The sequence below is a fragment of the Thalassophryne amazonica genome, chromosome 22 (genome assembly GCF_902500255.1).
Source record: "Thalassophryne amazonica chromosome 22, fThaAma1.1, whole genome shotgun sequence".
In the NCBI taxonomy this organism is placed as follows: domain Eukaryota; kingdom Metazoa; phylum Chordata; class Actinopteri; order Batrachoidiformes; family Batrachoididae; genus Thalassophryne; species Thalassophryne amazonica.
Genome location: NC_047124.1, coordinates 7,914,938 through 7,930,541, shown reverse-complemented (window position 1 = coordinate 7,930,541; position 15,604 = coordinate 7,914,938). Strand labels below are relative to the sequence as shown.

Sequence of the window (15,604 nt, the reverse complement as noted above, 5' to 3'; positions counted from 1 at the left end):
TCCTGTCTTCAAATTTAAGATGGATTGATACTTCGTGCACCTCATTTGAAACATCCATGCGTACATCCATAGCAGCAAAAAACCAAAAACAATAGATCAGAACTGATTTATCTGCCATCAAAAAACAGTAGGTGGCATTTCACCAGAATGTAGAGATTGTGCACAAACCGTGTTTGGAACCGCTGCAGCATAGGAGTGATGTCATGCACACATTCACAGCTAAAATAATTAAAGCTACATTAAACTGGGCTGTCACTAAAACGCCAAAGAATATTCTCAGCATATCCTGTAACACTGAATTTGATTTGACTTTTTAGTGATGCCTATTAAAACAACAGCAATTTATCATATTTTCTGGAGTATAAATTGCACCAGAATAGAAGTTGCACCTGTAGAAAAGGAAAAAAAACATATAAGTTGCACCTTTTTCTTTATTAGCATTTCTTTAATTTGGGATTTTTGTGTGTTATGCACTTTTTTTTTTCTTTTATTATTGGAGTTTATTTTGTTTAATTATGAGCCAGTATAAAAAATGGATGGATTTTGTTTAGTGCTTTGCTTCCTGGGAAAGTCCTGTATAAATAGTTGCTATAATTATTATTACTAACCAACATGAGATTTTTTTTTTTCAATATATAAACCAGAGTATAAATTTGCAGGACACCCCCCCCCCCCCAAACTAGGGAAAAAAACAAAACTGTGACTTATACTCTGCAAAATACGTTAAGTAGCAGTATATACATTTCTTAAAATCACAGTGTATAAGATTTAGTGTCATCTAGGCGATCCGCTCCTATGTAGACAGAAAGGCTCATTCTAAACTTAAAATACATCAGTTCATTGTTCCAGGTAATTAATTATACAGGAATGAAGAAATGGTTATAACTACTGTATTACGTTTAAGCTAAATCACATTGGCGCTTTAAGAAGGAATTAAAATGATAAATAACATCATTGGCTTACACTTCTTAAAGTGTATGCCAAGAAGATTAAAGCTTGCTGCTGGGTTTCATTCGTTGTTGAACGCTATTAAAGTCACCTGACTGGTATTTTAAATAGTCTGATAGTTTCCAATAGGAAATGCGTATTCAAGACAACTTACCCTATAGTTTGTTTCCCTAAACTCGTAAATTAAAGAGAAGGAGGAAACACCAGATGACTTGCTCACAATGGTGGCTTACCATTGTGAGACCCTTTCATGTTTCATTAAGTTGATTTTAATAGTTTAATACCATTCTAGCTCTGTTTGGTGATTGTTTCCATAACTTAGTCTTTTGCAGCGTCGCTTCCCAGTGTATGCTAACTGTATATTTAGCTTAAAACACCAGTCGCTTGTGTGGTTTCTTAAAAATTTGCTACGGTTTGACATTCTGGTACAACACAAAACCACTGCACGTGAACTGTGGTCGTAATGATCGGTTGTCTTCGTTCATCACCTCGGTCAGTATGCAGTATATTCACTTTCATGTCCCCTGATGGTTGACTTTCGTGGTTTTAACAACAACACTCGGAAGAGAAGTCTTTGCAGATGTAACATGAGATGATCTGCAGCAAAGGATCCACATTAGTTTAGATTTTTCTGCACTTCTGCCAAGCATAAACTGCTTAAAGTGGATTAACACAAGCAAGAGTTACGGCCTGGAGCGACCAAGACAAACAGACATTTCTGTCTATTTCATTTTCAACAGCTGCTGCAAGTAAATTCAGGAAATACGGGGCTGTTTCAGTATTAGTTAGCAAGCTTCTTATTTGATACACTGAAGCCTCGTGGATCTTTCTGTCTAATTTTGGACCCATTTCCTCTCGTGGCTCCAAAACCAAAGTGTAAAGTTTTACACACGTTCTCTGCCACAGTTGTGCATTTGTGAACAAGTCACTAGAAAGTATCATTTTATTTAAGGGAAAATGTAATTTGATTTGCACATTTTAATATATGTTGTACTTTTCTAATATATGAACCGAAATATATCAGTAGCTGGATGCTAAGTGCTAAAATGGAAAAGGTTTGATCAGTCAGTCTTTAGGAATTGAGGTGTATGTAGTAGATTGTTGGCAATAAAAAAATGGCAAAGTTTTGCAAAAACTAGCATTAAGAGCAGTAGTAGTTTGTGTATGTTTTTTAAAATTTTGTTTTACTTCATGAGTCTTAAGCGCCGTAGATTTCTCCGTATGCACGTACTAACTTCAGGGCACCGTGAATCCACAGAGGGACGTTTTGCTGTATTCTTAAGTGACTATTTTTGGGAAAATAGTAAATGTATACTATAGCTAACTATTGCTATTTTACTCACTGAGAATATCACAAATATGGGTCCATGAAATTCCTAGTAAACTTGCTATGTCAGTAAAGGTTGATCCCAAAACTGGTCAAAAAATTATATTTTCAACCCACGACAGCATGTACCAGTTCCTGGCAATATCCAGCAACTTCACACAGCCATTGAAGAGGAGTGGACCAACATTCCACAGGCCACAATTGACAACCTGATCAACTCTATGCGAAGGAGATGTGTTGCACTGCATGAGGCAAATGGTGGTCACACCAGATACTGACTGGTATCCCCTCCCCCAATAAAACAAAACTGTACCTTTCAGAGTGGCCTTTTATTGTGGGCAGTCTAAGGCACACCTGTGCACTAATCATGGTGTCTAATCAGCATCTTGATATGGCACACCTGTGAGGTGGGATGGATTATCTCAGCAAAGGAGAAGTGCTCACTATCACAGATTTAGACTGGTTTGTGAACAATATTTGAGGGAAATGGTGATATTGTGTATGTGGAAAAAGTTTTAGATCTTTGAGTTCATCTCATACAAAATGGGAGCAAAACCAAAAGTGTTGCGTTTATATTTTTGTTGAGTGTGTGTGTGTGTGTGCGCGCGTACATACATATTGTTTCTGCTAGTATGGGAGGTCCTGCAACTTATTTATCCTGAAAAATCACACATTTGTTGTTAACCACATATTAACTCTCGATCGTTTGTTTCAAGAACTATGAGGACTTTTTGTTTTGGCTATTGGTTTTATGTTTTATTTTTTGTTGATTTTTGGATTCTATGATTTAAAGCAGTACATATTGTGATTTTAAATGGTATATTAGTACCTATGTTATGTGCTTTTATATATTCCATCCAAAAAAAAACAATCCACACAGATAAATGAATTATGTTAGAGGAATCAACCCACAAAACAAACTAAAGTCCAATAACAAAAGTACACTGGGATAATGCATGCAAATCCCAAATTATTTATTTATTTATTAGTTTATTTGACAGGGACAATGTACATTAATGAACATTTCTGTAAATGCACCAGAATTAGCCTTAGTGGCTGTTTTTCATCTGCAGTCCCTGGGCAGGTGGTAGCAATCACCCTAAAAATAAGTGTTAGTTAAAATACATACATAAAACACTTCACATTATTATACAATTTAGTAAACATTATATATATTTAAAAAAAAAGAATTAAACATGCAGGTTAAATATATTTTCTAAGAATATTCAGGAGATTTGGTGCTGACATGTTTGATGGTCAACGAACCACTTCCTCAGATTAACCTTAAATGTGTTAAGGGTCGTCATTTCTCTAATGACCATAGGTACTGTGTTCCACTCTTGTGCTGCCCTCACAGAGAAAGAAGCCTGACCAAAAACACTTCTCAGTGGGACCACACAGTCTCCTCTAGTGGCTCCCCTGGTGTTACAAACAGCAGCAGACCTTACATTCACAAACTGTTCCAGAGGGGGAGAGGACAGACCATTTATAACTTTAAACAAGAGACATACATTTACATATTTAATCATATTTTGCCAATTTAAAAGTTTATATTTTTGTAAAATAACAGTGGTGGTAGCGCTGAGGCTTCCTATCCAATACTTTGATAGTTTGTTTATAAAGGGTCTCTAGTGGCTTGAGCGCTGTTGCATTTGCATTGGACCATGTAGTCAGGCAGTATTTAATATGTGATCAAATCATTGCATGCATAAAAACTTTAGCTGCCTGTACAGATAGTTGAGGCCGTATGTAACGAAAATGAGAGAGGCTAAATTTAACTTTGTGACTTTATAGACTTGATTAAAAAAACAAATGGACTTACATTTTTATTGTAGTGTTTCCAACACTGTAAACCAGTAATCAGTGTTCATCTGTATCAAATAACATCCAATAATGGTTCACCTCACATTTATTTGTCCATCTTGCTTATTTTTGGAATTTAACAGTTCTTGTGGTACACACCAAACGCTGAGAGTTTCCAACATAAATCCACTGTTCATTTCTTCATCAGTGTCCAGCTGATGAATATTTTTGTCCAAACCGTCAAATGACACCCAATATTATTTGTCCATCTTCCATATTTTTGGTATTCGGGTGTTTTTATATTAAAATCCTCTCCTTCCCAACTCTGCTGTACTTTGCTGCACGGTGAAACCGTCTGATAAGACCGATGATTAAGTTTTGTATGTCATTCATCACAGAACCTACTGTGGACAAACTGTATCTGCATGAATTACCGACCAATTCCCATTTAAGTCAAAATGGGAGCCTTGCTATTGTCAAAACATGAAGTTTGTAAAATGTGTAAAAAAAAAATATATACTTTTGCCTAGGAGGAAAAGTTAAGTAACAGCACATACTGTGATGTCCGTGCAACTGAGTTCCTATCCATTGTTAAAGTCACCGTTCTTGATCTGTTTCTTAAAACATTTTTTTAACCATTTGCCATAAACATTTGGTGGCGTAAACAGTGAGTGACAGTCGTACAAAGAGAAAGAACCATTGCAATTCTGGTTATTTACTTCTGGATGTGGATCTTTTTTTATTTATTTTAAACACATATCCACATTTTTTGACAAATACTTTTTTCCCCAAACCTAATCCACATATCATGAAGAAAAAAGAAGTAATCTGGAGTGAATGTTTTAAGAAACTCATGATTTTGAAATATAAATTGTAATCATTGATGTTATTTATTTTGTAATTGTGTATTTTATGGACCATTTATGATTATTTTGCAAGAGAGCTCATTATTTCTTCCACGCAGTCAGTCACATTTCTTAGTATCACTATACTCATCAAGAAAAAAACACGATTTGATTCTGGTGCCAGGATACGATTATCGTGATGCATGAGAGATCGTTCTGCCCCTGGTGGTTAGTTTACTTAATCTTTCAGCCAGATATCCACTAAATTGTTTTTAAAGTGGCCCTCATGATGCACTGTATGTTTGCTCACCAACCACTGTAGGTGTATAAACCGTTATAGAACGCCAGTGGTAACTTGTTCAATGACGCTACGTCGACATCAAAACCATTTTGTAAATTCTCTGTCTGTCCTGCAAAGAAACACGAGTTTTCTGAAAATTGTGAATAAATGCACTTTCACAAGACATCATCAACAGCAACACATCAATTGATGATGCATCAGGTCTTTCCACCTTTGGACAGAGCAATGACACCGGGGACAATGATGAGGATCAGGGCAAACGTTTTAATCAAAGTCAAGGTGACCTGAGTGCGAGACGCCATGGACACACTCCAGCAGTTCACTGCCATCACGAGCACTGCAGGGATACAAACAGCAGATTAGACAGGCGATCAAACCCATCCCCGGTCTTAGACGTTGGCACCGTGGACAACAGAGGAAGAGATGCTCACTCAGTCCGAGGATACTGACGAGTTTGACGAGCACTGTGGGAGCAGCGGAAGGTGCAAAGAACGGCTCTACTACGTAACGCCCGAATGCCAGGGCCACATAGGAGGATGCAGCCGGCCTGTAGACAGGAAAGATCTTTGCTCCATCCTGCATCTTATGATGGCATCAATTTTCTGCCTGTAATGTCAAAGATCTAACAAACCTGATCAACAGAAACTCAACCCAGAGGCGTAAGAAGGCAGGCAGTGGCCCTAGTGTCTCCAGCAGATAGGTGTAGTGGGCTCCTGACTTTGTAAAAGTGGTGCCAAGTTCAGCGTAGCACAGACTTCCTGCCAGAGTGGAGAAATAATTTACATACGGAATCTCAAGTGACGATTGGTTATTAACCCACCTCCAAGGGTGGCAGGAGGGTACTGTGATTCATTCCATTAAAAAACACACCTGTTGTTCATGAAGATCAGCTGTTCCGAATATTGTTTGTCCTTGGAACCCCACCCCACTTGTACCTAAGTACAACTTTAATTATTTTCAGCTGTTAATACATTAAAAATAAAGTCAGATTGCATTATATTATCACACATGCCCTACGTCTGGTTCCCAAGTTGGAGTCTGAGCCCCCACAGGGGGACACCAGAGACCAGAGAGGGGCACGCAAGGGTTGCGTCTGCTGTGAAGTTGTCGTTCATTGTAAATCGTGACGGATTTAGAACAGTTCTGCTGATACATTCCGATAACTGCTGGTAATCTCATACAGATAAAATCCTTAGAAGATTGCCTTGCATCAGTGAAAAGCTGGATGTCTAGCAATTTTCTACTTTTGAACTCAGACAAGACTGAAACAATGGTTCTTGGTCCAGTGAGACATCGGCATCAATTTGACCAGCTAATGCTTAGCCTAGGCCCGTGTGCATACATCACGCTGACAAAGTGAGGAACCTTGGGGTGATTTTTGATCCTACGTTGTCCTTTGACCTACACTTTAGGGATATTTCGAGGACTGCTTTCTAATGCCTGTGAAATATAGCGAAGATTTGTCCCATCCTGTCTATGGCTGATGCTGAGACCCTGATCCATGCATTTTTCTTCTAGTTTGGACAAATGGAATTTTCTGTTTTCTGGTTTACCACGGTTCAGTATTAGGGGTTTCCAATTGGTTCAAAACGCTGCTGCCAGACTCTTGAAAGCAGAAAGTCTGACCACATTACGCTATTTTAGTGTCTCTTCACTGGCTTCCTGTCTCTGTGAGATCAAATCAGATTTTAAGGTTCTACTGTTAACCTATAAAAATGTTCACGGACTAGCATCTCCCTACTTAGCTGACCTAATTAAACCCTATGTACCAGCCCAGGCTCTGTGCTCTCAGGGCGCATAAAGTAGTGCTACTTTATGTCCCTACGGTGAATAAAAAGTCTGTGGGTCGTAGAGCTTTCTCTTATTGTGCACCTGTTTTGTGAAATGGTCTCCCTGCATTAATAAAACAGTCAGATTCTGTAGAGACTTTCAAGTCCAGACGCATTTATTCTCCCTTTTGTACGGATAGCATACTGGCACAGTATGTTACTGTGCTTCCTACCCTTTTAAATTAATTTAATTTGTAAACAGAGCAGATCTTGGCATCAACGTTATCTAAAGTCTGGGTCTGTTAGTGAAGCTTAAGGCTTGTGGCCGGCGATCACCTTAGTAGTAGTTCTGCTTTCCTGTTCCTTAATGCTGCCAAATTATATTTTATATTTTATAGTTTTTTTCTGGTTAACTGATTCTGTTTTTTTGTTTTTGAATTCTTTCTCTCTGTCCGAGATGCACTGGATGCATGTACTGGATTAGATGATTTCTGTAACAGACGCAGAACAGACTCTGCCGCAGGAACAGAGCCACTGAGTAGCTCGATTCCCCCCCACCGACAGTGGACTTTACGCCTGCCTTGCATGGACTCTCATCAGTTGTTGTGTTATGTTCTGTATTGTAAACCTTTTCAGTAAAATGGCCGAAGCAGTTGTTCACCCTTTTGAGTCTGGTCTGCTTGAGGTTTCTTCCTCAAGCAGACCGTGAAGCACCTTAGGAAAACAGGGAACCATCCAAGCTGTCTACAGTAAGGATGGGACTCTATTGACCTCAACTGAGGCGGTAATCCGGCACTGGAAGAAACACTTTGAGGAACTTCTGCATCAAACTGGAGCACCCTCGATAGTGGGGGAAGAGCTGGAAGCTGATGGGGGACCAGCATCAGTTTCTCTGGTGGAAGTCACTGAGGTAGTCAAACAACTCAGCATTGGCAAAGCCCCGGGGGTTGATGAGAACCGCCCAGAAATACTGAAGGCTCTGGGTGTGGAAGGACTGTCTTGGATGAGATGTCTTTTCAACATTGCATTGAGGTCTGAGACAGTGCCTAAGGAGTGGTGAACTGGGGTGGTTGTTGTGGTATCTTGTGTGTTCCATGGGTGTAGTAACCGAGGTTACCTGCAGGGGCACTGAGTGCCACTATGTAAGGCTGTGGCCATGAGCATACCAGCACAGAAGTAGGGTTTGATGAGCAGTGGAGACCAGTGTATTGTTTAAGTTCTGTGTTTTCAAGTGCAAAATCATCGGCTTCCTTTGGCATTATCGAACAAAACAGCTGACACAACAGTGGTCCCCGTATTTAAAAAAAGGGGACAAGAGAGTGCGTGCCAATTACAGGGGCATCACACTACTTAGCCTCTCTAATAAAGTCTACTCCAGGATCCTGGAAAGGAGGGTTCGGCCGATAGTCGAACCTCAGATTGAAGAGGAACAATGTGGGTTCCGTCCTGGCCATGGAACAACCAAGCACCTTTTCACTCTCGCAAGGATCCTGGAGGGTGCCTGGAAATATGCCTATCCAGTCTACATGCATTTTGTGGACATAGAGAAGGCATATGATCGGGTATCTCGAGAGATACTGCGGGGGGTGTTACGGGAGCATGGAATGAGAGGGTCCCTTCTCAGGGCCATCTAATCTCTGTACTCGCAAAGTGAGAGCTGTGTTGGGGTTCTCGGCAGTAAGTCAGACTCATTTCTGGTGGGGATTGGCCTCTTCCAGGGCTGTACCTTGTCACCAATCCTGTTTGTGATATTCAAGGACAGGATATTGAGGCGTAGTCGGGGGAGGAGGGTTTTTAGTTTGGTGGGCTCAGGGTCTCATCTCTGCTTTTTGCAGATGATGTGGTCCTGTTGGCTTCATCAGTCTGTGACCTCCAGCACCCACTGGATCGGTTCACAGCCGAGTGTGAAGCAGCTGGGATGAGGATCAGCACCTTTAAATCTGAGGCCATGGTGCTCAGCAGGAAACCGATGGATTGCCTACTCCCGATAGGTAATGAGGTCTTTCGTCAAGTGAAGGAGTTCAAGTACCTCGAGGTCTTGTTCACTCGTGAGTGGACAGTGGACCGTGAGATTGGCCAGAGAATTGGCGCAGCAGGGGCGATGTTAAATTTGCTTTACCTTACTGTTGTGAGGAAAAGGGAGGTCAGCCAAAAGTTGAAGCTCTCGATCTACTGGTCAGTCTTCGTTCCTACTCCCCCCCCAAGTGCTTCCGTAGTGAGGTGTTCCAGGTAGGAGACCCTGGGGAACACCCAGGACTAGGAGGAGAGATTATGTCTCCACACTGGTCTGGGAACGCTTTGGTATCACCCAGAGAGTTTGTTATTGTGGTCTGGGAAAGAGACATTTGGGGTCCCCTGCTGGAGCTCTTGCCCCTGCGACCTGATCCCAGATAAGTGGTTGAAGATGAGTGAGTGAACTGTGAAGTGCAGTGCATGGCCGTGGGAGTTGCTCACCTTGACTTGTATTTGTTTGTTTGTGTGCATCAATCTGGTTACAGATAACCACACAGCACAACTGCAGCTGCCATAAACGTGAGTGATGTCATAGATTCTGTTGATAAGGTCCATCATTGTGCTGCTTTATGTCTTGAATTGTCCAAAGCTTTTGATACTGTGGCTCATGTAATTACAGGAGTTATCTCTTCTAGTACAGTCAAATAGTTTGATTCCTTGGTGGGCAGAATGCAGTGTGGCCAACTGGAATGTCTGAAATCAGTGTTGTGTTATAAAGGGTGTTCCTTGGGGCTCAAAATTAGGCCCATTACTTTTTGTCATTTATATAAACAGCCTTTGTGGACACCATGGTGGCGAAGTAGTCTTAGTGCATTTGCTTCCAAAACAGAAGGTTTCTGGTTCAAGACCACCTGTGCCCATTCTCTATATAACATGGATTTGCATCAGGATGGTCATCCGGCATAAAATGTGCCAAAATCAACATGCAGATCCATATCAGATCTGCTGTGGTGACCCCCGAGCATAAAAGGAGAAGCCGAATGTACTTACTTTATAAACAGACTTTGTTCTGGGGTACCCTACACAGTCGCCTTTTTTATGTGGATGACACTAATTTATTCAGCAAAAACTCAAAAAAGATGCTTTTTACATGACTCCAAGTTAGTTAAATAACCTGAAAGTGGTTTTAAACATTGTTCATGCAAAACTTATGTTTTCAAATATTCAAATGAAGCTGTCTGACCTTCCACCCACCACTGTCCTGGTTTTGCCCTTAATAATGGCCTCAATTTTAATGCTCATGTCAGTGAATTGAAGTTGCGTCTTCGTTTTTATGTGACAGAAAACAGTTGTTAGGCAAATGTTTTTAAACTGTGTTTGGTTATGGTGATATTTATCTTTTTTCCTCAGCTCAGTCATTGTCTCCTTTGTGATTCATTACTAATTCTACAGTGAGTACTCGCTATTGTACTTTGCATGATTTTTTTTTTTTCTGGCTGTCCTTCAGTTGCTTTCTTTCACTCATGGTGGCAAAAGTAGATTCATTAAGAACCAGTATCTTGATTTGGCACAACGTTCACACCCAATGCCCTAACAAGAACTCCTGATCTACATGGAGAATGGGCATATCTTCATTCAAGATATAAATGTCTCAATAAAGATGTTGGGCTTACGAAGACTGCAAAGATCGAGGTTTCTTACCAAACAAGGAGAGGACGCCACTTAGTGTCCACACCAGCAGGGAGAGCCCCACGCTGTTGCCACTGTTCATCAGGACTCCTTTGGGTGCGATGAAAATCCTGCTGCCCATCACTGTACCGACGATTAAACAGACAGCAGACAGCAACCCGATTTGTCTCCGAAGGTGCAACTCTGCCTTCTCGTCCTCCTGCTTCTTCATCTTTTCCCCGGCCATGTCTCTGTGCAGGTTCACAAGTCTAAAGCTTTTCTTCCCTAAATTCTCCAACACATTATTTCTGCCCTCACTGGCTCCTGAGTTGCCCAACCAACCTGAGCCTGGAACACAGCCAACACCCTTAAAAGTCTCAGCAATTATTTACAGAGGTTTCGAGGCTTGTTGCTGTCCAGCATTGTACTTTGTTCTCTGGCAAGTGTGGACATATTGACTTATTACCTTGAAGCTTGAGGGGTAAAAAGGGTCACAGTGTTGTTGAGGCAGCTGCACAATCTGCAAAGGAACCCAACTGAGGATGGGGGGGATCAGATTGTTGGACACGTTTGTCACCCTGCAGCCTCAACCTCACATTTCTAAACCATGACATCAAAATGCATTTTTTTGGTCCTGCAGAAAACAAGTACTCGAAATGATGGAAGTGTTTTGATGGATGTTTATCCCCATCAATCCTAATTGACTAATTTGTGGTAACTGTTTCACTTCACTAGTGATAGTATGACAGTACCAGCAGTGATGCCGGTAACGCGTTACTTACTAACGCGTTACTCTAATCTGACCACTTTCTTTTAGTAACGAGTAATCTAACGCGTTAATCTTTCCAAATCAGTAATCAGATTAAAGTTACTTCTCCATGTCACTGTGCGTTACTATTATTTTTCATTGTGGGTCGACAGCAGCATTAAACTTGGTCTGTGGGCAGGAGGTCAGGGTTCGACTGAACTGCACACTTTAAGCGAGCTGTGAGCTTTTCATCCACGGTTTTTTGCAGCTGCTCGACTCGTCCTCACCTCTTAAAGCACGGTGATCAGCACACCTGCACTGAGCTTTACAAAGACATTTTTATACTTTTTTCCCCTCCTTTATTTAGAGCTGAGCTGAGCCGCTCCGTATCGTCTCGTTAAAAACAGCTGATCCTCCGCGACGCGTCAACAACTAACACTATTTTCCACTCAAATGCACCTAAACTCTCTTTCTGAGGACCACATGATGTGAAAACGCAATAAAACTTTCTTACCTGTAAATCTGGTCCTGTTTTCTGCATAAATAAATGTTATCCATTCTTTGTGCTCAAACGCCAAAGCAGGGGCGAATCCAGATGGAATGGGGGCGTGGGGCAGGGATGTGCCCCCCCACAACACCCCTAGATTAAAGGTCCAGTTTTGAAGCCGTTTTTTACTACAACTACTAATATTGCTTAAAATAATAATAATTTCGACAAGTAAAATGTTTAGAGAGTTAGAATTTAATAGTTACATTACTAAACAATGTAGGTTTGAAATTGCACGTTTTACTGTTACAGTGCTGTCAACAGTTAAACATGAGGTCAAGAAAGAGGTCTTTATTTTACTTTTTATAAAACAAGTATTTATTTTCATTGAAGTCAAGAAAGGGTGACTATAAAGTGAGTTGTTGTCGGCAGCTGTGGAAAGTAACTAAAAAAGTAACTAGTAATCTAACTTAGTTACTTTTACAATTGAGTAATCAGTAAAGTAACTAAGTTACTTTTTCAAGGAGTAATCAGTAATTGGATTACTTTTTCAAAGTAACTGTGGCAACACTGAGTACCAGTTGGTCAGTACTCACAGGGTCAAGGCCTGAAGTGGTAGGCCAAGAAAAATCTCAGATAAACTGAAGCAAAGAATGGTGAGAACAGTCCACCCACAGACCTGCTCCAAAGCCCTACAACATGATCTTGCTGAAGATAGTTTCTCTGTGCATCGTTCAACTATGCAGCGCATTTTGCACAAGGAGATGCTGAATGATGCTGTAATGCAAAGGAAGCCTTTTCTGTGTATGTGTCACAAACAGTAGCTTGAGGTATGCTGAAGCACATTTGGACAAGCAAGCTTCATTTTGGAATAAGGTTCTGTGGACTGATGAAACTAAAATTTAATTATTTGGACATAACAAGGGGTGGTTTGCATGGCTGAAAAAGAACACAGCATTCTAAGAAAAACACTTGCTACCTACAGTAAAATTTGGATGTGGTTCCATCATGCTGTGTGGCTGTGTGGCCAGTGCAGGTACTGGGAATCTTGTTAAAGTTGAGGGTCACATGGATTTCAATCAATATCAGCGGATTCTTGAGAACAATGTTCAAGAATCAGTGACTAAGTTGAAGTTGCATCGGGGCTGGATCTTTCAACAAGACAACAACCCTAAACACTGCTCAAAATCTACTAAGGTATTCATGCAGAGGAACAAGTACAACCTTCTGAATTGGCCATCTCAGTCCCCAGACCTGAATATTATTGAAAATTTGTGGTGTGATTTTAAGCGGGCTGTCCATGCTCAGAAACCAACAAACCTGAGATGTTTTGTAAAGAAGAATTTGCAAACTTATGGATGTCTTTTGGAAGAATAATTTTGGCGGGTTAAGGTTTTCTATTTGGAAAAAGATATTAGAGTTGGGGGAGGATCGAGAATTTAGATTTTATTCTTCAGAGATGGCTCAGTTACTGGTTGCTACCACTAGAGGGTGCTGTTCTATGGTTGATAACAGACTGAGCTGCCTGCTTCAGATAGCAGTTACTGTCTGGGAAAATGGGAATACTGATCTCAAAAATACTAATAAACCGAGTGAAGAGTCTGAGCTTCATCTGGTTCTCAAATGTAATATTTCTGTTATTTTTAAAATATCTGATTTTAAGGTTTGATTTTACAGATGCTCTTAATCTTTTTCTTTATGTGTAGTTGATTATTATAAAATGTAGAGGTCACTTTAAATATGGCGTTCGTTGGGTTTTGTTGTAGGTTTGTCAGGTTACCAGTAACAGTATGGCGGGCAGAGGTCTGGGGATGTGGATCATTGAGAAGAGCGTAGGCCAGTGGCCCTCTCTGGATCCCACAAAAAACATCCTGCAACACAGTCAGGCTGAAGTATCAGGTTCTGTTGCGATTAACTACGTGCACACATTAAAAGGTAAAGAGTCGCGTGTGACGGCTTTACCTGGGTGATCCCAGGTAAGAGGGCTCCATTCATTGTCCCCAGGCACGACAAGGCCACCAGTACAGGGACAAGAAAAACGATCCAGTGGAGTGTACGATTGGCAAACGTCTGCAGAGACAAGACCATCGATTAGTACACTGTCGTGTGTGTGTGTGTGTGTGAGTGAGAGATTGTTGTCGTACTGACCACAGCCACAGCATCAGATTGCAGCATCTCAGCAGGCATCATCACTGTGTAATAGGCCACATTAATAAGCACGTAGAAGACGGTCACAGTCACCATGGATAAGATCACAGCCAGAGGGATGTTTCTGACAGGATACACACACACACAGGCTTCTTTTCAACACAAGGTGTTTGGAAATAAACTGAGTGGATGAGTACCAAGCTGGCGCTGCATGTTTTTGTGTGTTACTTTTGTGAATTGCAATGGTTCCTGGCTCTCTGTGGATTTTGCATCTTCTCCCCATGTTTGCGTGGGTTTCCTCCAGGTGCTCCGGTTTCCTCTCACATTTAAAGACATGCAGGTTACGTTAATTGAAAGCGATCTAATTGTCCAGGTCTCCCTTGCAAAAGAGATTTTGATCTCAATGGGACTAACCTGGTTAAATTACAAAATAAATAAATAAAATGTTATTCTCCAAGGTGCACTCTCTGTAAAATGTATGAACTCCAGCTGGTGGTGAAAAACAGAGGTTCTGCTACATCTCCAGCTTTGTGCTTCATGGAGATGAGGATTTGTGGATCAATACAGGACTTTCCGCTATAGCTGGCAGGCTTCCAACTTTCCATAGCGATCTGAGATGCAGGATTCTCCGACAAAACGAAGGCTGGTGGAATCTGTTTTTACAGCAACAGTGGCTGCTGTAACGACATAAGTGATCCAACAGCATTGCTCTCCTGATCTGCAAACTTTTTTATTAATTGCATACCATTCTTCTCGCCCCGTGAGCACACCTCATTCATTCTGGTCAGTGTTTACGTTCCACCAAAGGCCAGTGTACAGGAGACACAACACGCTATTGCTGACCAGATACTGTGTGTGGAGCAAACTAATCCTGACTCTTTAGTTATTGCTCTCTACGACTTTAACAAAGGTAACCTCTCCCACAAACTCCCCAAATATAGGTAGCTACACTACTATACGCCCTGTACACCTACGACTGCTCTTCAACCATTGACTACTTTTTACTCACTAGATGGAGGCCCTGGCAATCATGCTCATTTTCTGGCTGTTGCCAGAAAACTGCCATCTTGGTTAGAGTTTAATAACCAGACATAAATAGAAATCAGTAGACATGATCAGTGTTTTTAAAAGAGTTTCACCATAAATCTGCATTTTCCATGCTATTACTATGCTGTTACATTTATTCAAACTCAGTCCCATATTTGTACAGCCAATATGTGTCAAAACAAATACAGAATAGGATCAGACTATTTATATAATAGATTTGAAAGAATTTGTTAGTCCCAGTCCAGATAGAAAATTGTTGTGTGGGCCGCTGAAGAGGAGGTACTGCTGGCCCACCACCACCAGAGGGCGCCCTGCCTGGAGTGCGGGCTCCAGACATCGGAGGGCGCTGCCGCCTCACAGGAGTAGCCAGGGTGAAAGCTGTCACCCATCACCTGAGACAGCTGATATCAATCACCAGGGAGGTATATCAGCAGGACGGCATCTCCACCTCATTGCCGAGATATCGCTCTACTAAGGAGGTAACGAACTCAGCCAGTTGTGTTATTCAGAGAAGTAATACTTTGTTGCTTGTGCTTAGGTCAGCTGAAGACCGTATTGGA

At 41.2% G+C, this 15,604-nt stretch overlaps 1 protein-coding gene across 1 annotated transcript in view; it reads right to left on the bottom strand.

The window, feature by feature from the left end:
• Positions 1-3,245: 3,245 nt before the first annotated feature.
• LOC117503779 (cystine/glutamate transporter-like) overlaps positions 3,246-15,604 on the bottom strand; it is a 34,068-nt gene continuing 21,709 nt past the window's right edge. Inside the window, exons 5-11 of the mRNA XM_034163027.1 lie at positions 13,998-14,125; positions 13,812-13,919; positions 13,630-13,720; positions 5,856-5,982; positions 5,656-5,771; positions 5,436-5,561; positions 3,246-5,333 (exon numbers count right to left, since the gene is read on the bottom strand). Coding sequence (XP_034018918.1) covers positions 5,230-5,333; positions 5,436-5,561; positions 5,656-5,771; positions 5,856-5,982; positions 13,630-13,720; positions 13,812-13,919; positions 13,998-14,125 — 800 coding nt within the window. The 3' untranslated portion in view covers positions 3,246-5,229. The remainder of the gene's footprint in view (positions 5,334-5,435; positions 5,562-5,655; positions 5,772-5,855; positions 5,983-13,629; positions 13,721-13,811; positions 13,920-13,997; positions 14,126-15,604) is intronic.